The sequence below is a fragment of the Heloderma suspectum genome, chromosome 14, assembly GCF_057233095.1.
Source record: "Heloderma suspectum isolate Gila_16-S chromosome 14, 16-S_ref, whole genome shotgun sequence".
NCBI lineage: Eukaryota > Metazoa > Chordata > Lepidosauria > Squamata > Helodermatidae > Heloderma > Heloderma suspectum.
In genome coordinates, this window is record NC_139471.1 from 5,901,742 (window position 1) to 5,926,264 (window position 24,523).

At 49.9% G+C, this 24,523-nt stretch overlaps 1 protein-coding gene across 1 annotated transcript in view; it reads left to right on the forward strand.

Moving 5' to 3' along the window:
- Positions 1-24,523, forward strand: part of RALGDS (ral guanine nucleotide dissociation stimulator) — a 79,327-nt gene that overhangs the window by 51,736 nt on the left and 3,068 nt on the right. The window contains exons 4-19 of the mRNA XM_084821330.1: positions 42-152; positions 3,521-3,714; positions 5,308-5,382; positions 6,551-6,744; positions 8,254-8,375; positions 8,482-8,697; positions 9,946-10,049; positions 11,053-11,137; positions 15,636-15,713; positions 15,997-16,083; positions 17,256-17,288; positions 18,675-18,796; positions 19,666-19,761; positions 21,004-21,262; positions 22,149-22,394; positions 23,430-23,544. Coding sequence (XP_084677456.1) covers positions 42-152; positions 3,521-3,714; positions 5,308-5,382; positions 6,551-6,744; positions 8,254-8,375; positions 8,482-8,697; positions 9,946-10,049; positions 11,053-11,137; positions 15,636-15,713; positions 15,997-16,083; positions 17,256-17,288; positions 18,675-18,796; positions 19,666-19,761; positions 21,004-21,262; positions 22,149-22,394; positions 23,430-23,544 — 2,137 coding nt within the window. The remainder of the gene's footprint in view (positions 1-41; positions 153-3,520; positions 3,715-5,307; positions 5,383-6,550; positions 6,745-8,253; positions 8,376-8,481; positions 8,698-9,945; positions 10,050-11,052; positions 11,138-15,635; positions 15,714-15,996; positions 16,084-17,255; positions 17,289-18,674; positions 18,797-19,665; positions 19,762-21,003; positions 21,263-22,148; positions 22,395-23,429; positions 23,545-24,523) is intronic.

The following is a 24,523-nucleotide window of genomic DNA, read 5'->3' on the forward strand; positions in this document are numbered from 1 at the left end:
TATTTGGTTTTATTCTCTCCCGTTCTTTGTCTCCATTCCAGAGCTCCACCCAGGAGATCGGAGAAGAGGTGGAAGATGGCGTAATCTACAGCATTTCGCTCCGAAAAGTCCAGCTGCACCACACTGCCAACAAAGGACAGCGGTGGCTCGGGGTAAGTGAGGTCCCTGCCCGTTCGCAAGAACGGAGGAGCGTCATGGCCGAAAGCGAATGTTGCGGACCTGCGAGTTGTTGGTTCAAAAGTTGCCTCAGCCGTGATGCAGCATCGTCACAATCATTTATTAATCATCATTATTATTTAATTTATTATTATTGTTAAACTTTATGTGTCCCTTCCCACCGTAAAAATCAGCCTCAAAGCGACTTCCACACACAAATACAGAAATCCATAATTAATATAACGGGGAAAAAACCAAGTCAATATAAACCAGCCCAGTAATACAAATAAAAATAAACACCATAAAAACGTAATCTAAAAACAATGCAGTAGGAAAATTTTTATCCCCAGTAACAAAATCATCCCCACTTGACAGCCTAGAATGAAAACAACAAAAGCACCCCGCCGCAATTGGGCCAAAAAAAATGTCCCAGAATCCAGGAAAATAAATATATATATTTGCTTAACACCAAAACCATGATGGTTTTGGCACCAGGTGAACTTACTTGGGGAGAGTGTTCCATAAACATGGGGCCGCTTTCTGTGTGTCACATTCCTCAGCTGCGGTATGGGAATAGTAATACTGGCCAACCTTACAGGGTTGTTGTATGCGTTCCTAAGAGAATATGAGGCAGCTTGAACATTTGACATATGTTTACATAAACAGCAAGTATTATTATTAGCAAGTCTCTGAGTAGTAGAGATGGCGTGTGGCTTGGAGGTAGATATTAATACGTTTGATGTTTTAATATTTTTATAATGTTTTGGTTGTTATTTTATTGGGGGGGGGGTGTTTTTAATTATTGCAAATTGCTCCAGTTGGGCAGTATATAGATTCAATCAATCAGTCCATCAAAAAGCTGAGATTCTTGGCTGTGATCCATTCCAGTTTCATGTGGTAGAATACGGGCAGCTCTGATGAATGTCATGTTTGCCCTTGGGAAAGATAGCATCTGACTGCTTCTCTTGGGTATTTGGCCTCTTCCCGGTTAGAGAATGGAGGGTGCGGTGTTTCTAAGCTAGCGGAAAACCTTCTGAATATAATGGGGCTTGGTGTTATGTGATCGAAAAGATGTGAGAGGTTTTAAAAACAACCAACCAGTTCAAACACAGCTGTGAAAACAGTATATAAGGTGAGGGCTGGTCGATTTAGGAATAAGCCGCTGTTTGGGTTTGGGGACAATTGTAACACCACTTATTTCTATACTTTGGAGTGTTCCAAGCCCCACAACAGTCCTGTAGAGCAGGCCAGGATTAGTACCCTTGCTGTGCAGATGGGGAAACGGAGGCTGAGGGAAATAGAGGCTCTTTTCACACACTTGGTTAACACACAGAAGGTCGAAAAAGAAGAGAATTTAGGATCACGTTCTCTGTTCCCATTCTTGGCCTCCACACATTCATCTGGAGCTCTGGAAATGTTCTCCAGCCCTGATTAAGACTATGAAAACTGCAAACAGGAACAGTGGACACAGTCCCAATTCTCTCCCTGACCACCACATTTTCACTGAATGTGTGAAAAGATCTATATATCAGCCTTGTAAATAAGCCCACAAAAGTGACTAGCCTGCAAAATTATTTACTAGCCTACTAAGAGGCTAGTAACATGGAAGACACAGGCTCCAGTCTCTTAACCAGGAATAATAAATGGGAAAAAAAAATCTTCTTCCCAGTGGATGAGGAGTGGAGCAATCTGTTCCTCCTCAACCAGCTTGCTTACTCGCCTGCACAGAACTGTCAGTCGCCAGTGGCAACCAGGCAAGGTGTTCAATACAAGGTTGGGCTATATGTAAAGGCCTGCTCGTGAGCAAATGGCAGCAACAACACTTCAAGCTTGGATCTTCCTGGTTCACAGTCCATTCTCTTAATCGTTTTGGTGCAAGAACTCAACCCAATGTGACTCCCAGATAGTTTTTCATGCGCGTGCATGCCAGCGCACTTTAACCCCGCGTGCAAACGTCACTTCGTAGGGTGGGGCCTTCTGTTCCTGGAGAGCAAGAGGTTAAAAATCCAGGGTGGCAGTTCAGCTGACGCTGCCCTGATTGCAGACGGCTCATGGCGTCAGGCCAACACACTTTTCATGTTGCTTACCTTCAGCCCCACCGGTGGTTGATATGTTCAGACTTCTGCGTTGTCGCATCAGGGGGGAGAAATGCTGGAATGCGACGAAGGAATTTTTCTATTATTATTGGTATTTTCCGGCTGTCTGGTCTCATTGCAATCCATTTGTTGCTTCTCCCGACAGCTACGGAGAAACTTGGACACTTGAATGCCCCCTGCTCTGCTTTTATTCCCCCCCCATCCCCCCCAAAACAACCGGAAAAACGACACAAAAGGAAAAGGGAGAGCAATTTGTTTGCATGAAAGGATCGGCCTTGGACCTGCTCATAAGAAAGGCATTTAAAAACATTTTGAAAATTGTGAGCTGCGCTTGGAGGGGTGGGAGGCCATCCTGCTCTTTATAAAGAGAATTAAGGGGGTGAGCAAGATGAAAATCTGAATTTTACACCTGTACAAATTGCACAGATTTGTAGACATGATTTATTCAGCTTCTTCTGTCCAGGGCACTGAAGTTCCACCCCAGTTCCCCACTAAACTCAGTCAGCTGCTTTTACCACTTCTACGTCCTCTCCAGGCATTACTTTTCAATTCTGTCTTTGTCACTATGTGGGCTAGAAACTTGATTTTTTTTTAAAGCGTCAAATATCCTGTGGTGGGAGTTGGGCCTTAATGGTCTGCTCTCTTTCCCCTCCTCACAGCTAGCAGAGGCCAAATTTTAATTGCTCAAAACCAGTGAAAGCATGTACATTTTAGTAAATATATAAAGAAATCAAATGAAAATGCCTCCCTCCCTTAATGTATACAGGTTACTGAACTCATCTTATTTTTGTCTCTTGAGGCAGGAGAGAAAGGTCAGAGTTAGCCCTGGTTGTAAGGTATTTTGGAAGCTAATAGAGAACATAGGCACCCTAATAATTGCTTATGTCTGGGGTCAGCCCCAGGGGCTAAATCTGGCCGCCTAGGGTCCCAGTCCAGTCTTCTGCAGTTCCGTAGATTGCCGCGGCTCTTTCCCTCAACCACCGATCGTTTGGTGCTTTCCTGCCTTTTTTGTGCAGGTTTCCCCCGTTCTGAAAGTCTGAAATGCCTCTCCCAAGGGTTAAGGACTGGTAAAAAGCTCAAAGATGCTGTTATTTTTGGTAATTTTGGCCCCTCCCCTTTTGCCTTTGCCCCCGCCCACCACCCGAATGCGGCCCCCGAGAGCTGCTCTGAAATGCAGCGCGGTCCTCGGGCTGAAAGAGCCGCCCCGCCCCGCTGCAGTGCTGCTGCACTTGGAACTGCGGCCTACATCGTTGTCCGTCCCGTTGCAGTTTGAGAACGAGTCGGCCTTAAACCTCTACGAGACGTGTAAGGTGCGGACCATCAAAGCCGGGACCCTCGAGAAGCTGGTGGAGTACCTGGTCTCGGCGTTCAAAGGCAACGACTCCACGTACGTCACCATCTTCCTGTGCACCTACCGGGCCTTTGCCACCACCAAGCAAGTGCTGGACCTCCTCTTGAACCGGTAATCCTTGTCTCTCCTGCGCCCTTGGGAATTCTGGGGAAGGGGATGGGTTACTGTGCTAGAGAGCAGGGGTGTTGAACCTCGGGCCCAGGGAGGAGATCCGGGCCTCTAGTCTTTCGCAGATGGCCACACCCTCTTCCCTGCGTCAGCGGGTGGCTCCTGGTCCCCCGACGACAACCTACTGTCTGGCGGTTTTCTGGCTTTTGTCCACCTGTTTCCCCATTCGAAAAGGCAGAAACGCCTCTCCTAGGTTACTGGCAAGAAGAACGTAAAGCTAAAATATGCTGGTAGTTTAGGCCCCGCCCCTTTGCCGCTGGCCCCGCCCACTGATGGGGCATGGCCCCCGAGAGCTTCTCTGACATAGAATTTGGCCGTCGTGCTGAAAGAGGCTCAACACCCCTGTTGTAGGGTCAGTCTTCAGACATGCCTTCTCCAACCTGGCAGCCAGCAGCTGTGTTGGACTACAACTCCTAGCATTCCCAGCCAGCGTAGTCTGTTTGAGCAGTTGCTCTGCCTTGATGTGGGGAGAGCTCTAGACACGAGGTTACTTTCAGACAGAAGTGCCTTCGTTTGACTTCAGATGCCATTTTCCCTTCAAAGAGTATTGGGTTCGAAATTGCACTGGCAATTAAAAAGAGAGAGAAAGAAAGAGGGATTTGGGGGGCAGGGGTCGGCAGAGCCTGGTCTTCTTGCAAAACCCTGCTTGTCATTTTTACAGTGGTTTATTTTATTTTTTGTATTGAGTATTCAAATTTGCATGTCATGCTTTTCTCTAATGTATCCAAGGAGGCTTACGATCAGGATAAAAATACACCAATGATGTCATTAGACGCAACAAGAAAAAACAATATTATATTGTTGATAGGATCAATGTTGGATCTCTTTTATTTAATATTATTCCCTGGTGATGTGGAGAGAAGTAATTTCCAAACCATACGCAGTGAGAGAACTAGTAGTGTGCCATAAGAAATAATAATAATAATAACAACAACAACAACAATAATAATAATAATAACAACAATTATTATTTTTAAAAGCACCCTCCTGAAGTGAAGGTTGCCTGCCGTGTTCCTGAATGAATCCCTGATAGGATCAGGAACTCAGGCATGAATACAGGTGAATTTCTTGGAAGGCGGGTGTTTCTTACTCCAAATGCTCCGAAACAGAAGTGGACAAGTTATCGCTCTGCAGATAGTCGTTTAGTTTTTTAAAATTATTTCTAAACTTTTAAACCGCCCAGTACTTGAAGTTCTGTGGGCGGTGTACAGTGCCTCCAACTCCCATAAGTCCTCACCATCGACAATGCTGGCTAGGGCTGTTGTAGGCTAAAACACTTGGAGGGCGACAAATTAGACTCCTGCTCCAGAACCTCCAGGGGTAAGACTGCCGTGTGCCCCAGGAATCCTAAATTTGGGAAATCTCGCTGGCTGAGCCTGGGACAGCCGCTGTCTTTCAGCCTGAGCCTTCCTCGCAGGGTTGTTGTGAGTATAAAATGGGATCACCGCCATGTGCACCACTGTCAGTTGCTTGGAAGCTATCGTGAATGTCTTGAAGGCGCATGCAAAGCGAATTGGCTTTCTCTGGTCCTTTTAGATATGGGAAGCTCCACCTGCAGGCAAACGGAGAGCACCCCCGGCACGCCGTGGATGAGAGACAGGAGTTGAAAAAGTAAGTGCTTGGCCCCTTGGCTGTGAAAGGGGTGGAGCTTGCCTTTGGTCCCTTCCTCAAGTTTCTAGCCAGCAAGACATTTTGTTCCCACAGTTAAGGATTCAGAGGCTACTGGATGGTTTTACCCCTAGGTTTGGTGTCAAGTTCCTCCGTCCTCTTCCTTCGCAATCAACACACTCCAGGACACAAAGCTCCAGGCCAACATTACTTTATTGGTTAATGACTAGCTTCATTACAGATGAAAATTCTAAGAAACTCTCAGACTGCAGTGGACCAGCTAATCCATACATCTATGAATATCAGTAGAGGATAGGAAGTGGAAGATAGGAAAGTTGCCACAGTCTGGGCAAGAACTTCACAGCCAGACTGGCTTTGCAGGGATGCCTCTCCCTTAGGGTGGCTCCCTCCTACGCTGGCTTCCACAAGTGGCCGACCTGGTGGAGCGTCTGAACCGTGCCCCAAACTTTTCCCTCTTCACTCTGCGACGGACCCTAGTGTCCCTCAAGTCACACCCCTTGCCCTCCTCTGAAACTCGAGTTCTTGTGGTGGAGGAATGGGGGAGCTGTTCAGCCTGGGCCATCTGTGTGTCAGGGTCTTGGGAAGAACGTCTCGCTGTATTTGGGCTCCCTGGGGAGGGCACCTCCCTCTGTTCTGGCTGTTCCCATTCTGAATCTGAGCTGCCAGCCATCTCCACACACTCAGATTCATTCCTGACAGTTCCGGATGGTTCCCCTTGCAGGTGTACTTTGGATCATTATGAGGTCCCTGTGGTTCTTGATTACGCCTTTCTCTGCATACTCGGATGAAAAATGATTTAGCGGGAGAGGGTGCACACGCAAACTTTCAGCTAAAATATGCTGATATGTTGGCCACACGCAAACTTTCAGCTAAAATATGCTGATATGTTGGCCACACGCAAACTTTCAGCTAAAATATGCTGATATGTTGGCCACACGCAAACTTTCAGCTAAAATATGCTGATATGTTGGCCACACCCCCTTTGCCCACCCATCACTGGAATGCAGCCCCCGAGAGTCTTTTGCAATGGAATGCGGCCCTCCGGCTGAGTTTCTGCACTGCTGCCCTAGAGGGTAACAGCCCAACCCTGTCTGCACCGGTTGGCCTGGTTTCTGGAGTCGGCCCAACCGCCTCCCTCTCTCGTCCTCAGCACCATCTCTTCCATCCTGGGGGCCTGGCTGGATCAATACTCAGAGGACTTCCGCAAGCCGCCAGACTTCGCCTGCCTCAAGCAGCTCATCATCTACGTGCGCCTCAACATTCCCGGGTCGGACCTGGAGCGGCGCGCACGCATCCTGTTCACCCAGTTCCAGCACCAGGAGCGTGCCGAGGCGGAGGCGGAAGGTGAGTGCCGCGCTCGGAGGGCCAGGAATTGGTGCCACCCCGCCTGCGGGCTTGGAGGGCTCCTGAGGAACCAGCGAGCGCCCTCTCGTGTGGCGGCGATTTTGGCCCGATCGCGTTCTTGGTTTGGTTTCTTCTTCCAGTGCCGCCTCCTTTGAGGCAAGTTGGCGTGGCGCGTGCGCTTGACACGTGCGCGCAAGACGTTTAACGGATGTGTATAGCAAGTTTAGCAAACAAGCACGGCAAGTTTTAACAAATTTGCAGAACAAGCTCGTATCTGTTATATAAATTTAGTGAATAAATAAATAAAGATGGCACACTGCGTCCTTCAGTATCAATGGAAGGCTGTTTTTCTCAAATCAAGGTTGCCATGTTGGGGGCAGTTTTCAAGGGGAGTTGCAGCTGGGGAGGGAAAGGTGACTCTCTGCTTCCCGGCTGCTGCAATGCAGCACCTGCCGATCTTACCCTGCATGGCAATTCAGCTTAGAAGAATCACAGAATCATAGAATGGTAGGGTTGGAAGGGGCCTACAAGGCCATCGAGTCCAACCCCCTGCTCAAGGCAGGAATCCGAGTCAGAGCATCCTTGACAAGTGGCTGTCCAGCCTCGTCGCAAATGCCTCCAGTGTGGGGGAGCCCACCACCTCCCCAGGTAATCGGTTCCATTGTCGTATTGCTCTAGCAGTCAGGAGGTTTATCCTGATGTTCAGCCGGAATCTGGCTTCCTGTCACTTGAGCCCATTATTCTGTGTCCTGCACTCTGGGATAATCAAGAAGAGATCCTGGCCTTCCTCTCTGGGACAACCTTTCAAGTCCATGAGGAGTGCTGGCCTATCTCCCCTCAGTCTTCTCTTCTCAAGGCTGAACATGCCCAGTTCTTTCAGCCTCTCCTCACAGGGCTTTGTTTCCAGTCCCCTGATCATCTTTGTTGCCCTCCTCTGAACCCTGTCCACTTTGTCTGCATCCTTCTTGAAGTGTGGTGCCCAGAACTGGACACAGTACTCCAGATGAGGCCTAAGCAGTGCTGAGTACAGGGGAACTAGTACTTTGTGGGATTTGGAAGCTATATCTCTATTCATTTAGCCCAAAATAGCATTTGCCTTTTTTGCAGCCACATCCCACTGTTGGCTCATATTCAGCTTGTGATCTACAACAATTCCAAGATCCTTCTCGCTTGTAGTATTGTTGAGCCAAGTATCCCCCATCTTGTAACTGTGCAAAGCACCATTTTTCCAGTGGTTTGGGATGATCTGGGGGGTGGGGTGCAAATGAACAGAATGATTTGTTTTATTTGAGCTGATGTGGGTGAGAAATGAGTGGACGGGCTTTGCCTCCTGTGAAATTTAAATGGATCCTAGTAATTCCACTGAGTGTGTCCTATGGGCCTGGGGCCCAAATCTTCCAAGTGCCTCACAGTGCCCCATGGATTTAGGTGGGCAGAGGGAGGGGGTTCTCAGAAGCCCGCTGTGCTTGCAGCCAATCACTGAGTGTGCCTTGATTCCATCCCTCCCAGCTGTGGACCACACCAGCTGCACCCTTCGGCTAGACGAGGAGAACGGGCTGAGCGAAGGCAGGCTGGATTTTCTCACCTTCTCTCCAGAGATGGCAGCTGAACAGTTCACGCTGATGGATGCTGTGAGTGTCTTGGTTTCTGCTCGTGCGTGCTGCCCGCACCAATCCTCATGCCCTGCCCTTCTGATGGCCCATTTCCCTGCACTGGCTCTCTGTCTCCCCGTTGCAGGAGCTCTTTAAGAAGGTGGTGCCTTATCACTGTCTGGGCTGCATTTGGTCCCAGCGGGACAAGAAAGGCAAGGAACACCTGGCCCCCACCATCCGGGCCACTGTCTCTCAGTTCAATAGCGTCACCAACTGTGTCATCACAACCTGCCTCGGGGACCGGACCCTGAAGCCGCAGCAGAGAGCCAAGGTGGTGGAGCGCTGGATCGAAGTCGCTCGGGTACGTGGCTTACCTGTAGCCTTCCCTCCCACAACCCAGCCCTCCAACTGTATTGTGATTTGAGGTGGCAGAGCTGGGACTCTGGAATGTGGCATCTCCAGAACCTTTTCTTTAAAAAATAAAAACAAATTTCTAGTCCTCTAGGATGCAAATAAAAAGTTGAAAACATAATGCAGTGAATTCGTAGGCCGGTGCACACAGTAGAGTAGGCGTGTCGATCCTCAAGCCTGTGGGCCAAATCCATCCCGCCTGAGGTCCCTATCCGGCCTCCAGGGGTTCCCAGATGGCCACGCCTCTTCTCCTGCCCCCCCCTCGCCCCCCCCACGGCTTTGGTGTTTTCCCAGCTTTTTGCATGTTTTCCCCCATTCTAAAGGGTTGAAATGCCTCTCCTAAGGCTTAATTACTGGCTACAAGAGCTTTAAGCGGAGATGGTGGATTTTTTGTTGGTTTCGGCCCCACCCCTTTGGCCTTTGTCCCGCCCACCACTGAGAGCTCTGAGAAGCGCCTCTGAGAGCTTCTCAGAAATGAAATTTGGCCCTTGGGCTGAAAGAGGTTCAACGCGCCTGCAGCAAAGCCGTCTGTACCCTTTCGGGACGCAGGTGCGGGAAATTGCATTTGTGTACAAGCCTTCTTGCAGGAACAAAACTAGCACAGCAGGGAAGTGGGCTGTGGTAGATTAGAGCCTCTCTTCCTGATGTGCTGGCTTTCTATTTGCGGGGAGGATTTTACATAGGGGAGCATTACAAAAAAATGTGAGCACATCTGAAGTGTAAAGTGAGCGTTGTCTTCTCTGCCGCCCCGTTCTCCTGCATATGTAGGCCAAGCCCTACAAGGTAGAAGAAGATTAAGTAGGAATTGCGGCTGCTAAGGGGATTGAACGCCAGCGGCATCTTGTATAGTTCTTGGCTGCTGTTTCATGGCTCTCCATAGCCTCAAATCGCATGCCTTTCCAGTCCCGCAGTCCTTGAGCGCGAATGATCAGAATCCTTTATGCAAAGTGAGGAAATGCTCGTAAGACTGAATTTGCAATTCCTTTGGCTTGAAACATTTGGGTTACCTGCATGCAAATCTGACATGTATAATTGCAGGAGGCAAACAGTGCCAGGAATAAAATGGCAGTAGGACATTTGGCAGAGATTCCAGGAAACAGAAGTCTTCTCCCTCACCTGTGAGGGGATTTTGCGAGTGTGTGCATCTCCGTCTTTCATCCTCTTAGCTACTGTTGACTCCTTTTTTGCCTTCTTCCAGGAATGCCGGATCTTAAAGAATTTCTCTTCCCTCCGAGCCATTCTCTCGGCCCTGCAGTGCAATGCAGTTCATAGGCTGAAGAAGACGTGGGACGAGGTGTCGCGGTGAGTTCGGGAGAACTGGCGTGTGTGTGCGCGCACGCGTGTTTATGCACTGTGGGTCCCCTTGTGTGTTAACACAGAAGCTTTCTTTTGGGGGCCATTTTCCTGCCATTACTGAACTTCAAACTGAGGAACCCCTGATGAGCTTGTAAGAAAAAAACAACAGCCTCTCCCCCCCACCCTGAAGAACCCTGTTGGAAAAAATACTGGGCAGGTTAATTGGATGGGGGTACCTGATACTGCAGCATTGGAGTGGAGGGGAGACCCCAAGAAAAAATAAAGGAGTCAGGACTGGGGGGGTTGGATCCAGCTTTATGCTGGACCACCTGCACCGACAAAAACGGACTTCCCCTTTCCTTCCTTCTCATGGCAGCCCCTCCGGCCCCCTGAAAATGCTCCACAGAGAATCAAGAGACCCTGCTGATGGTATGGGGAGGGGGGATCCCCCAAAATCGGACAGAGGGACCGTCCGTGAGCAGAGCCCTTACTTTCACAGAGGCTGCTTCTGGATCCAACCCAGTCTATTATTACATAGCACGACATGTTTACTATGACTCTGTTTACTATTGCTCGTATGCATTCAAATCATTTTAAAACTAAACTAAAATGTTTAGAGTGCAAACCCCCCAAACCAACACATTATTTACGAAACGAGACCCTTCTTGCAAGATGCCGTGTTGATACGTTTCTGCATTTTCAACATTTAAACATTTGATTCAGTTCCAAGTGAAAAGAAACGGCGTGAAAAATTGTTGTAGTACAATCTGTTGTTCTTGACTTCTGTATTGTTTCTTAGTTTTGTTTTGGTTGAGGATTATTTCTCTTTTGTGGTCTTGGCTTTAGACCCCTGGGAACCCCATATAAGTGTAGTAAATAAATTTATTTTAAAAAATAAAGAAAAGTCGACCGACTAAATGAAACACATTCTGCGTTTTTGGTGTGAAAACCATAAAACAGGGCAGGAGTTCATTTTTTTAATGGATTACTCTCATTCTTCCCTCCATAGGGAGAGCTTCCGTACTTTCCACGAGCTATCGGAAATCTTCTCGGACGAGAATAACCACTCACTGAGCCGAGAGCTCCTCATTAAGGTAAGGTGTCTGCAGCCCACATCAGTTTGATCCATTTGTCTGTGTAATGCCTAGAAGCTGTCACAGCTATTGCACTAACCTAGGATAGGCCTAGGCAGGGTAATTGGTTAATGGGAATGGTTAACCACTTAGGGTAAAGCCAGGTGCAACACTGATAGAGTGATGGGGTGGTTTGGAATCTGCACTCAATCCAAATGAACCTTTCCTTCTCCAGGTCTGAGCTTCAGCAGGGCAGGTGCTTGCAATTTTACAGTAATAACCTGCTCTGCGTAGCACTGATTGGCTAGAGTCTGAGCCCTCACAAATGCTGGTATTTAGTTGGCTGATCTGTTCATCTGTTGTCCAGGAAGCCAGATTCCCACTGCTGTAAACTTCTCTCTATGTTACATGCGTCTTCATCCTTAGAGATGTTTTTGTGAGTCTGTCATCAGCTCTGGTTTTTCTCCAGTCATGGGTTAAACATAAATGCATTTGGATTCAGCAAAGCCACAGCATAGATGCCTTGTTGGAGGATCCGGAAGGAAGGGCTGAGTTTCTCTTATGAAGTGTGTGAGAATTTTAACAACGGAATGAAACACAGCCCACTCCATTCTTAGACAATGACACACATGCACACGGTCTCTAGTATTTTCTTCCTCCAATTTGGCAGCATGGAAGATAGAATGTTTCCCTTTTCCAGTAATGCACTAGAGCCAAAATGGCTTCTGAAAATAAACAAGTTCATGACCCATCAGTATTCTGGAAGACCAGGCTTAAAAAAGCGTGTGCCTACATCTGTTGGCATCCGTTGCCTGATTTTTGTTCTATAGTAGTTTTGCCCTGAAGGGCTAAATATCTGTTAATTTTAGATATGAACTAGAAGGAAGCGCCATGGTAGAAGGAGGGAGAGAACAACATCCCCTTTGAGAATTGGGCCAGACAGCATGTTGCATCCATCACACTTTTTAAAAAGCGTGCTTAAATTAGCCACTTTTCTTTGGAAGGAAAACCAGCCGTGCTGATCTGCACCAGGGCCATGCCAGTTTTCCGACAAACATTCCCTCCCCGTCCCCCCTGAACAGCTGTTTGTGCCTGAAGGTGGTTTGTATTGTATTCTTTGGGAAGCAAATAGCAACTGGGGGGGGGATTTCAGGAGGAAATTGGTGCAGCGCCCCAGTCCAGATTGCGCATACAGTAAGAATTTAAGAGCCCTGCTGGATCGGACCCAGGGTCCATCTAGCCCAGCATCCTGTTCACACAGTGGCCAGCCAGCTGCCAGGGGAAACCCACAAGCAGGACATGAGCGCAACAGCACCCTCCCGCCCATGTTCCCCAGCAACTGGTGTACACAGGCTTACTGCCTCTGGTCCTGGAGGTAGCACATAGCCATCAGGACCAGTAGCCATTGAAAGCCTTCTCCTCCAGACATTTTAATCCCCTTTTAAAGCCCTCCAAGTTGGTGGCCACCACTACATCTTGTAGTAGCGAAGCCCATAGTTCGATGATGTGCCGTGTGAAGAAGCCCTTCCTGTTCTCTGTCCTGAATTCAGCTTCATGGGATGACCCCTTTGGGTTCTGGTCTTGCACGAGAGGGAGAAAAAAGCCCTCTTCCTATCCACTTTCTCCACACCGGGCGTATGGGATCATGGGATTACAGGAACATAGGAAGCTACCTTACGCTGTGTTAGACCATTATTCCTGCTGCAGCATTTACTGGCAGGAGCTCTCTGTAGTTCCAGACGGGTGTCTTTCCCCACCCTCCCTGGAAAAGTGCCGGAGATTGAACCTGGGACTTTCTGTGCGCAAAGTGGGCGCTCAAACACTGAGCCACAGCCCCTCTTTTTCTTGTGCAGCTGCCGTTCCTTCAAAAAGAAAGCAGCGGTGTTCAGCATGCTTCCTCCTTTTCTTTGGAAGCATGACTCACGTGACTGTCGCATGTCGGTTGGCTGTTTTGTTTGCCTGCGTTTGGAAGCCCATAGCAACAGGCCACGCTACGCTCTGAGAGGAGCAGGTTTCCTTGGAGGAGACTGTGATCCTTTTTCCTTTTTCAGAGAGTGATAAAAATGTTAAAATGATTGGGAGTTGGAACTCCTTGCCAACCTACTGCAACTCTACCTGTCAGACCAGATCTGCCCAGTCCTGGTTATATTACAGTCAGAATGAACAGTTAATTATTAATATAACAAGCAGGAGCTGCAACAAAGCGTTGCAGCGTGGCGTGCTCCTGTTACGAGTTCCATCCAGCAAGCCTCTTCCAGGAGGCTCGCTGGCGGGGCCAATACACCGAAAATGCCAGCATGTTTTGGCTTCAAGCTCTTGCTGTTGGTAACTAAAGCTTAGGAGAATAGCGGGAAAAACTGCACAAAATCGGGAAACTGCCAAACAGTTGGTGGTTGGGGAGAAAGAGGAAGGGGCTTGTCTGTCTGGGACCCTGAAGGGCTGGATTTGGGATAGTTGAGGGCCAAATGTCCTATTTATGGGTTTCCCACAGGCAGCTGATTGGCCGCTGTGTGAACACAGTGCTGGACGAGATGGAGCCCTGGTCCGATGCAGCAGGGCTCTTCTTACGTTTCTTATTGGACCCCAGGAGGGCTGGATTGGGCCCCTGGTCCTGAGGATTTTACAGCCTTGCTCCAACCTAGAGCACCACATAAGACAGCAGTTCTCCTCTCTGCCGCCCCAGTAGGGCCCCTTTGCCTTGTAACAGCTCCCAACAGGCACCAGTCTAATCAGTGTTGCTTTGCAGGGGTGGGAAGAGCTGCCCTGTTGAATTTCTCCCTGTCAGGTGGCTATTTCAAGGCGTAGGAGTCTGACCTCATGCTTCTCTTGCCTGGATCCTATACAGCAGCTTTCCCCAATCCAGTGCCCTCTAGGTATCGTGGACTTCAACTCCCATCAGCCCCTTCCAGCCTGGCCCAGTGGTCAGGCTGGGAGTTGCATTCCAAAACAGCTGGAGGGAGCCAGGCTGGGGAAAGGCTCCTGGAGACGTTTTCCATCCCAGGAGGGGCAGGTGCGGTTCAGAGGGCCGAGCCCTGACGGCTCCCTTGTCTGCTTATAGCTTCGGAGGCTGGGCGTCTCCCAGGCCTGGCAGCTGAGGAATCCCTTGTGAGGGTGAGAGATAAGTTGAGGAGGGGAACGCCTGGACGAGAGCTGGTGTGTCAGCAAAGGGATTCCCTCCTCTTATCTCCCTCCCTCCCTGCCGGAGATGGGTTTGCCTGAATCGCTGCTATCTCTAAGTTCCCCGCGTTGTCCATTTGGCGCTTTAAATGCCCTCACAGCAGCACGTCTCGTACCCCGGCCGGTAGCAACAGCCCTTTACCTTTGTACATCGACTGCTGCCTTCTGTCCCCAAAACTGGGGGCTTGCAACCGGGGGGTGGGGAGGCAGTGGAGGCTGGTGGCTCTGATGTCAGTGGGGTGATGGATCCGCTCCGGGTTTCAGTCAGAACGGTAAAGGTGCTCCGCACCTTGGAGAACTTCTTTAGAGTCCTGACTGAAGCCTGGCATGGATTCACCACCCCACTGACATCGAAGTCGCCAGCCTCCACTAGTGAGCGGGGCGTGCCCCGCCGTTGCCCTGCAACCTCCCTCTGTTTCTCTGCGAAAATCTGGAGAAGCTTGTGGCAGGGCTTCCGCAGCGGGAGCGGAAAAGGGGAGCCCAGACTTTGAGGGGGCTCATTCTGACGTCGTGCCTCTGCGGGTACCGGCCAAACGGACAAGCATCTCCATCTTTGGATCGGCTTGGCAGGTTTTTGTTTGTTCCGTTGGTGCGGAAAGCAGTGCTTTGGTACCAGGCCTATAGAGCAGGGGTGGGAAACCTCTCTCGGCTGGGGGGCCGAAATCAATTTTCGAGGAGCTCTCGGGGGCCGGATTCCAGTGATGGGGGGGCCAAAAGCAAAAGGGGCAGGGCCAAAAATGCCCACATATTTTAGCATAAAGCTCTTCTGGCCAGTCACTAAACCCTGGGAGAGGCACTTTGACCTTTAGAACGGGGGAGCCATTGCCGATCAGTAGAGGCTATCCTATATGGAGGAGCAGCCTGACAAAATGTAAGGCAGTTTCCTCCCACGTCCCTAGTTTAAGGGTCTGGTGGATGAATTGCCAATCTCCAGGATGTGAGCAGGGGGCATCCTTGGCAGAAGGACAAAACCAAAGGTGATCTCTGGTTGAGGATGGATCCACGGAAGGGTCACAAATAGCGAGAGGGGTTTCTTTGTGGGGACTTCCTAAGTTTCTCTCTCACACACACACACACACACACACACACCCCTCCAACAACACTTTCCTCTGGATCTCGGGTTCGGGTCACACGTCAACACGTGGAGTCGACCCTCGTTCAGCCTGCATCCTGTTTCTAGGCGTCGGTTGTCTGGCATGGGCCATAAGCGACGATTGGTGATTTCCGGCCCCACGCACCCTGTTTGCTCAGTGCTCGTCGCTCTAATTGTCTCACGTAAAGCTGTGCGTGTAACCCTCACCGCCGGCTCTTCCTTGTCTCTCTCGCTTTCTTGCGGATTCAGGAGGGGACCTCCAAGTTTGCCACGCTAGAGATAAACCCAAAGAGAGCCCAGAAACGGCAGCAGCAGCAGCGGGAGATGGTGAGTTGGTTATGGCTGCCTACGTTCCTGTGAAGCTGCCTCCTGCTGAACCAGACGGCCGGCCTGCCTCGCCCGGTATTGTCAATGCTGACTGGCAGCAATGGCTCTCCAGGATTCAGGCAGGGTCCTTTCCTCGCCCAACCCGGAGATGCCAGGGATTGAACCGGGGACCTTTGCGTGCAACGCAGAGGCTCTATTGCGAAGCTACGACCCCTCCCCCTATGGCATGTTGGGCTTCTTAGGCTGTCACGGTGGCTCCCTTAATGGTGTTTTCCTGTCCCAGGGCGTAATGCAAGGCACCATCCCTTACCTGGGCACCTTCCTCACCGACTTAGTGATGCTGGATACGGCCATGAAGGACTACCTGGAAGTAGGTACCACCGCTGCTCACCGCCGCCGCCTCCTTTTAATCCACTGCCTCTTCTTTCTTTTTGCCTCCTTCTTTCCTTTGCTTCGTTTCTTGCCTGGTCTTTTGTGCTCGTGGGAGGTAGCTGTGGTTTTTGTGAAACACACACCGCACCACCGCGAAACATTTCCGTCATGGAACCTTCTCTTATCTCCAGAGATGGATGTAAGAGAGCAGATCTGTTCATGAGGGCACACTGCCCCCCAGGGGACAGTTATGGTTTCCTTCAGCGGTACATTTCGTGGGGGTGTGTGTATGCATTATATAATCTATTTCAGTTACATGTTATAATTGAATAAAATAGTGTGTGTGTGTGTGTGTGTGTATATATATATGCATATATATATATGAAACAATACTATATAATACCATTTCGTACACATGTGTGTATGTATGAAAGATAGAAAGACTAACAACAGAATATTCAAAAATATATTTAAACTGGGAGCTCTGTTTTTTCCTGTTCATCTGCTCACGAGCCCCAGAAATTCAGACAAGATTCCAGGAGGCAGAGTGGTTGGGGCTTTCTAAATTTTTTTAAAACAATACGCCTGGTGACCGAAGGCAGTTTGAAAAATAAAAGCTCACTTTCCTTTAGGTATTGCTCATTCGTTTTGCACGGGATCTTAGCCAAATATTGTTATATCTACATCTCACTCTTTCTTCGGCATTAAAAAGCAACAGCTAATAGCAGGTGCAGAAAGATCCACGGTTCTCCCATTTGATCTCCAGGTTTTTGCTGCTGCTTTCCCCCCACCTTATCCCAGCTTCAGCTGAAAAAGTCTGTTAATTCCGGCATTTTAAAGGCCTTCTCATTTATTTCTATATTATTTATTATTATATTTGTATGCCGCCTTTTTTCCCCTTGCAAGGAACCCAGGGCGGCTTACGCGGTCCTCCTCCTCCCCATTTTGTCCTCACAACAACCCTGCGAGGTAGGTGAGGCTGAGAGTCAGTGAGTGGTCCAAGGTCGCCCAGTGAGCGTCATGGCCCAGTGGGGACTAGAATCTAGATCTGCTAAATCTCCGTTCTGCACTCTAACCACTATACCACACTGGCTCATACCTTGGATGCTTGGAAATTAATAAATGGGACAACTGTTGGGCTTTAATAATCTGCTTTTGCCTCTCTTGCAGGGAGGCCTGATCAACTTTGAGAAAAGGAGGAAGGTGAGATATTTGTTGTTCTTTTATATCCCACCTAATAACTAAATTCTCTGGGTGGCTTAGAATAACAATAAAACAAACTCTATAAACAATAAAATACAATGCAGGGAAGAAAACCACTGTTACCAAAAAATGGCTTTAGCGACTCTAAGAAATAAATTGAAGGTGCAGTCCTATGCATGATTCGACTGAAAAACATCCCACAACTCCCAGCATTCCCCAGGCAGCTGGCTGGGGAATGCTTGGAGTTGTGGGACGTTTTTCAGTCAAAACATGCATAGGATTGCACCCTAAACTGATTTTTAGGTTTTAGAATTAAGGGCATAAAAGGACTGGCAAAATGTGCTTCAGATGTCAGCCAGAGTGTGTGAGGAGCTCTACATGAAAGAGTCTAATATACATTAAAGTACACATTAATATACTAAAAGAGAGCTCATTCTCTGAGTGGCTACCTTTATGAAGCCAAAACAGCACCATCTGTGCGCAAGAGGGAGATATGAGCTGGCTCAGGTTTTGTAAAAAAAGAAAAGAAAAGGTCTGCATAAGTACAGGCTTGGATCCAGAAACTGCCCTCCACTCCTGTAAGGTCCCTCTGCCTGATTTGGGGGGATTCCCTGTCCCAAACCAGATCTCACCCCATTCAACATGGTCTCCTGACTCTCTGTGTAGGGCTGCCATGGGAAAGAGGGAGCAGGGAAGTCTACTTACAGCAGCACGTTTGATCCTGTGTAAATCTGGATGCAACCCAGAAGTTTTGCGGAAGTACAAAAAGTTTGCGGAAGTCCAAAAAAATATTTGGGGGAAAAAACGGGAAGGGAGAGGGACCCCAGATTAGTTCAGTGAGGACTAAATATGTTCAGTGGGCACAGAAAATTGACTGGCTATTGGGAGTGGGGGACAGAAAACCAGTGGGGAAGGGGAACGGAATAGAGTATGCTGGAAGCGGGCATAGTTGCCTGGTCCCCTGAACACCACACTGCCACTTTTGGGGACAGCTCCCTCTCACTGAGAGTTAAATCTGTGCTCACCCTCCAATGTTCTGCCCAGGGTGTGCTGAGGAACTGGAATAACAGTCGTGCCTTCCCTTTTGTGTTCTAGTTTATTGTCTTAACCTTTAATTAAATCCATTTTAAACCTGATTGGTGAGCTGTATTTAAGGTTTCAGACATTCTGCACTGATTCTTGCAGCCACCCCAGGCAGCTGCCAAGTGATCTCCTTCGTTTGCTTGTTATATTTTTAATCCGCCCGATAACAAACCTTCTGTGGGCGGATTACAGACAAGTCAAAGGCTGTTATGCAGTACCAACAGTTAAAAACATAACATACCAGGCCGATACTGAAAAGAATAAGGTGCAATGCAAAACAAGCATCCTCACCTCGCCCTACAGGAATTCGAAATCATTGCACAGATCAAACTGCTCCAGTCGGCCTGCAACAACTACAGCTTCACGCAGGAGGGTTGCTTTGTGGCCTGGTTCCACAGCATGGAGCGGCTCAGCGAGACGGAGAGGTGAGCCACCATCCGGTCCAGGCCACGCATGTCGCTGTGCACATTCCACGTCCTCGCCAGTCTCCCTTTTAGCCTGCAGTATGTTTGCTCTGGGCTTGGTTGGGGTGTTCTGATCCCATTGCCACTTATTTATTTTGGGCGCATGGCTGGCTAGGGAATGCTGGGAGTTGTAGGGCTTTTTCTGTGACTAAACATGCACGGGATTGCACCCTCAAATAATTTTTATCCCTCTTTTCAGGGGGCACTGCCTCCCCAAAACGGCTTATAATATTACAAAACTATGAAATGTACAAATTGCAATTCAGCATGTGGCAGCAGCTAATGATTTTTAAGCACCAAAAGCAGGCTGTAATAAACTTCAGTTTTTTGTCAGGTTTCAGGTTTTTTTTTTCACACTGGAATAAACTTCAGGTTTCAGGTCTTCAGGGGGGGTGTTTCCCCTTAAAAGCTAGCATTGATGAGGCTGTACGTATCTCCCTGTGCAGGGAATTCCAAAGATGTACGTATCTCCAAAGACTGTGCATATCTCCCTGGGCAGGGAGTTGCAAAGGTGTGGGACACTGCTGAGAAAGCCCTGTCCCTTAATGGCTCTTGCTGTACGTCAGAGAGTGTAGGCCTCCAACGCTGATCTTAATGCTTGGACAGGCTCGTACAGGGGCAGGCGGTCCGTCAGATAACGTGGTCCCAAGCCATTGATGCTTGTGGTAGATATATTTTGACCCTACCCTTTTTGCCTTTGGCCCCATCCACCACTGGAATCCGACCCCTGAGAGCTTCCCCGCCCCTGTAGCACAGCCAAGCGGAGTGCTTTCAAGGTGAGATGTGCAGGGCAGGTTGTAACTTCACTTCTGTCCCTTTCTTATTTCCAGCTATGGCCTTTCATGCGAGATCGAGCCCCTGTCGGAATCAGCCAGCAACACTCTGAAGGCAAAGAAAAACACGGGCATCATAAAGCGCTGGAGCGAGTGAGTCCTTGCATCCTGTTCTCGAGGAATTGGGAGTTGGGGCCCCAAGGGTCAAGTTGCTGCAGTGCACGTGGTGCTCTCAGGATAGAGGGGGCTATGAACCAGAGTGGATGACTTAAATTGGAGAGCAGCCCTGAGAGATGGTCTGCCTGGGTGGAGAGTAGTGAAGCCATCAGCAAGAATGCAGGAAGTTAGGAAGCTGCCTTGATACTGGGTTGGGCCATTAATCCATCCAGCCCAGTCCTGTCTAGCCCAACAGGAGAAACATCCTAATGGTAAGAGGGGTTCGACGGTAGAAGAGACGGCCTTTGAGACGTGGGAGGCCCTCCTTCTCTGGGGTTGTTTTTTAAGCAAAAGCTGGACTGCCATCTGTCAAAGATGCCATAGTTGCATCTTGCGTTGCAGATCCTGCCTCAAGCAAGGAGTTGGAGTAGATCAGGGGTGCAGAACCTCAGTCTGCGGGCCAAATCCAGCCCTCCAGCTTCGTTAGGGCTTTGGGACAAACCTACGAGGTGTGCAGACTTCCAGGTTAACCCAAACTCTTGGGTTAGTCCGCTCTCCGCTTTCAATACAGCCCAGAACGTCTCCACCTGACCTCCTACCAGTTCATGTTGCTAGGTTCAGGGCAGCAACTAGGGCTCTATCCTAAATGGGCTGGGTGCCGGGGGGTTTGACACCTGTGGCATTCCTGCCTATTTGCCAGTGATAACACCTTTTCAGTAAGGCCTTTCTCACAGCAGGCAACGCCTCCCACCACACACCCAGTAATGCTGCCACCAGGACCTTCACCTCAGGTCCAGCACTTTTACTTCGTGAGATGTGAGGCCCTGCTGGCTTTTGTTCTGACCTGTATTATTCCCTTTGCCACTTTACCCTTTTGTAGGCACATACCATAGGCGCACGATTTTATAGAACACAGAAGAAATTATTATTTACAGTATTAAGATGTTAAACAGTAAATAAGTCACTTTAAAAGCTGATTATGTTTTCTCTCCCACAAACGCACACTTCATTATCACTTCAATTCTATACTCACAAATCCTAGTCAGTATCTCTTCACAGGCCCTATGCAAACTCTTCCCTATCTGTTCCCTGTCTAAACTACGCAAGCGCAGCTCTCTGTTTATATATCACAACATCACACGCGCGCACACACTCTCTCAGCCAAATAACTCAGTCACCACACACGCGTGCACGCACACCCCCCTTCCCCTCACAGTGCTCTGCCCCTTCCCCCCGCAGCCGGCAGGCTCCCAGCACCGAGTCCTGCGCTGGTGGCAGCTCCCACTCAAAGTCCTTCGATCAGCTGAAGTGCGGGCCGTACCTGTGCAGCGGGGACACGGCCGACTCGGTCAGCGTCACCTCGGCCGGCTCCAGCAGCTCCGATGTGGAGGAGATCAACATCAGCTTCATCCCCGACTCCCCCGAGGGCCAAGAGAAGAAGGTACAGGACAGCGACGGCTCGCTGGGCCCCGCTCGCGCCCAGGGGGGCAGGCGGCAGGTGCGCCCCGTGTCAGGGGAGAGACCGACTTTCACTTTGGGGGTGGGACGAGGCTGCATCGGCTGGAACAAAGAGCGGTTGGAGCCCTTAGCGCAGGGGTGTTGAACTTCAGGCTGATGGGCCACTTCTGGCCCTCTGGAGTTATTCAGGCAGCCACACCCCCTTCCTTGGCCTGACCCTTTTTGTCCCAACCGCCAGTTGTTTGGTGGTTTCCCGGCATTTGTACAGTTTTCCCCCATTCTAAAAGGCTGAAATGCCTCTCCTGAACTTAGTTCCCGGCAGTAAAAGCTTTAAGCTAAAGTATGCCTGCCTTTTTGGTATTTTTTGGCCTGCCCACCACGGGAATGCGACCCCCGAGACCTGCTCCGAAATGGAATTTGGCCCTGGGCTGAAAGAGGTTCGACGCCCTTGCTTTAGTCCCGAGACTTCCTTTCCTAAGAATGCCTGGGAGGGTCGGCTGCTGTGTTGGGGGTGGAGTCTGGGGCGCATGGGGCGGGGCCTAGCCGAGCTTCTCCCCTCAGGGTGGGAGGAGCCTGTTCCGTGGGTGTGAATCAGCTGAGAAATGGCCTTCCTGGGCATGTGTCTACAGTGTCGCTCCCCCGCTCCCCCCGTCGATGTTCTCTTTCCCTCCTGCTTGCTATTTTATTGTATTTACTGGATTGGTGCCCTGCCTCTCTACCGGAACAGGGCACTCAAGGCAGCTCCGGAGTGGAGCTCCGCTACTGGCCAGGAGGGGGTGCCGCCGAGCACCGCTTGTAGTAGATAGCGGACTTTCCTGAATGGAGAGCACCGGGGAGGCAGAGAGACGCTGCCACATTTCTCCCTCCACCAGCTTAGCGTGTTTAAATAACAGGCTCTTTCCCTTCCGCCTGCTTCCCCATGGCAGTTCTGGGAGTCCACCTCGCTGTCCTCCTTGGACACGTCGGGCATCGGATCAAGTTCCAGCAGCGCCTCGTCGTCCTCCGTCTCCTCCACGCCAGTGACAGCCTCCCGCACCCACAAGCGCTCCGTCTCCGGGATCTCCAGCTACTCCTCCCTCTCGTTGCCCCTCTATAACCAGCAGGTTGACGACTGCTGCATCATCCGGGTCAGCTTGGCAGTGGATAACGGCAACATGTACAAAAGCATTCTGGTCGGTGTCCCCACGCACAAACATGCCCTCTTGCATCTTTGCAGGAGATGGGGTGGGGGAGAGGGGGATATGCCTCGAGGAACGCGGGAGGCCCTGCGGTGTCTGCTGCATCTGTAAAAGCTCAGCATCTCGTTGCACTGTAGCGCAGGGGGCCCGTGGGCTAAATCCAGCCCGCCATGGCTCCTCATCTGACCCTCCAAGGCTCCCCAGATGGCCTTGCTCCCTTTCCCCTGGCCCATTCAGTGGTTTCCCAGCTTTTGTGCAGTTTTCCCCCCCCATTCAACTGCTCTGACGGAAGTGAACTTTCCTGCCCCCTCCTTCCCACGGCTGCCCCCCAGTCCCCTGAAAATGCTACACAGTTGGGAGACCCTGCTGAATGGGGTGAGCTGTGTGGGGAGGGAGATCCCCAAAAATCAGACAGGGGGACCTTCCTCTTGCAGAAGACAGATCCTGGATCCAGCCCATTAGTTTGTAGCAGATCCAGATCATAATCTGTGTGTGGCAGTGCAACTTGGGGTGTACTTGGGCAGCTTCCTCCGACTTGATGCTCTCGAGGATGTTTTGGTCTTCAACTCCCTAATTCCCAGCCAGCGTGGCAAGTGGTGAGGAATGCTGGGAGTTGTAGTCCACAACATCCGGAAGGCGCCACATTAGGGAAGGCTGCCTTAGGGACTAGAAACTTGCTTTTAAAAATTAAAATGAAAGGGGATATCCTCAGAATGCTCAGTGCCATGGTCCAACAGTCAGGACTCCTGGAAGTTGTAGTCCAAAACAAGTTGGGGAAAGCCATACTGGAGACTTATGGGCAGGTGTGTTCACCACTCACCCCAAGAGGTCTTGTCAAAGTGTTGCAAGAGGAATCAAATAAGAAAAACGCATCTTAGGGGTACATGCATGTCAGAAAATAATAATAATGACTGTGTTCTTTGGGTACTTTAAAACAAATCCTACAGTTGCATGAAAGGAATGTGGACATTTTGCATTCGACTGTAAATGTTTGCCTGCAGGTGTCTCATTTCTAACATAATCTTGCAGGTAACAAGCCAGGACAAAACCCCGGTTGTGATCCGTAAGGCCATGGCCAAACACAATCTGGATGGGGACCGGCCGGAGGACTACGAGCTCATTCAGATCATCTCGGAAGAAAGAGGTACGAGAGGCCTGGAACCCCCCCAGATGGCTGCTTGCCACTTCTGGCCTCTGCAGCTCTTGGGGGCTTCTAGACACGGCTGCCTCGTTCACTGGGTTGGATCCAGACTCGTCGTTCTGCCAGCAGAAGGATACTGCTGGCGGAGCGGGACATGTGTGTTCTCTCCTGCCATCTGCAGCCCCCAGTGTGCCCTCCGGTTCTCCTCCTCGGGGTCCCTCAACCCTCCGGAGCAGATCGGGAGGGTGCACAGGAGGCTGTGGAGCCTGCAGGGACAAGAGGATGCAGACGTCCCGTTCTGCCAGAGGTAGCCTTCTGGATATGATTCTGGATCCAAGCCACAGAATTTCATGGGGGGTCCAGACAATAAAGTCTTCGATTTGTAGCTCTCCCAAGCTTCCCCTTTGCTTCTTCTGGCTTTTTTTTAATCAGAAAAAAATATATTAAGGAAGAAAAGGCAGAATAGTTTGCACAATGCCCTTTGATGATTAGTGATAGCAGCCTTTCGCTTGGAAGCATATAGACTTCTGCCTGTTCCCCCAACTTTTTCCTTGTCCTCTTGGCCATTTCCTTGGGAATTTTTTTTAATTTTTGTGAACCGCCCAGAGCTTCAGCTATGGGGTGGTATAGAAATGAAATGAATGAATGAATGAATGAATGAATAAATAAATGAATTGGGACCTCCTCCTTCTCCCCACGTCCTTGGTTCCCAGGCTTCCCTTGCTCTGCAGTGTTTGGCCTGCTTTCTCCTGCTGTTGCTTCTCCTTTCTGCATGCCATCTGGGGGTGGAACCATCCCTTTTCATACTTCCTCTCTTTCTGCCACCCCTTTTCATGCTCTCTCTCTGACACCCCTCTCCCTCTCTCTCTCCCCCCCCCACCCACTTCCTCCCCACCAGATCACTCTTGCCAGAGGCCTGAAGTGATTGCTTGCAGAGGGCTTCTGAAATGGGGCCGGGGCTCACAGGTTGCCCACCCTTGCA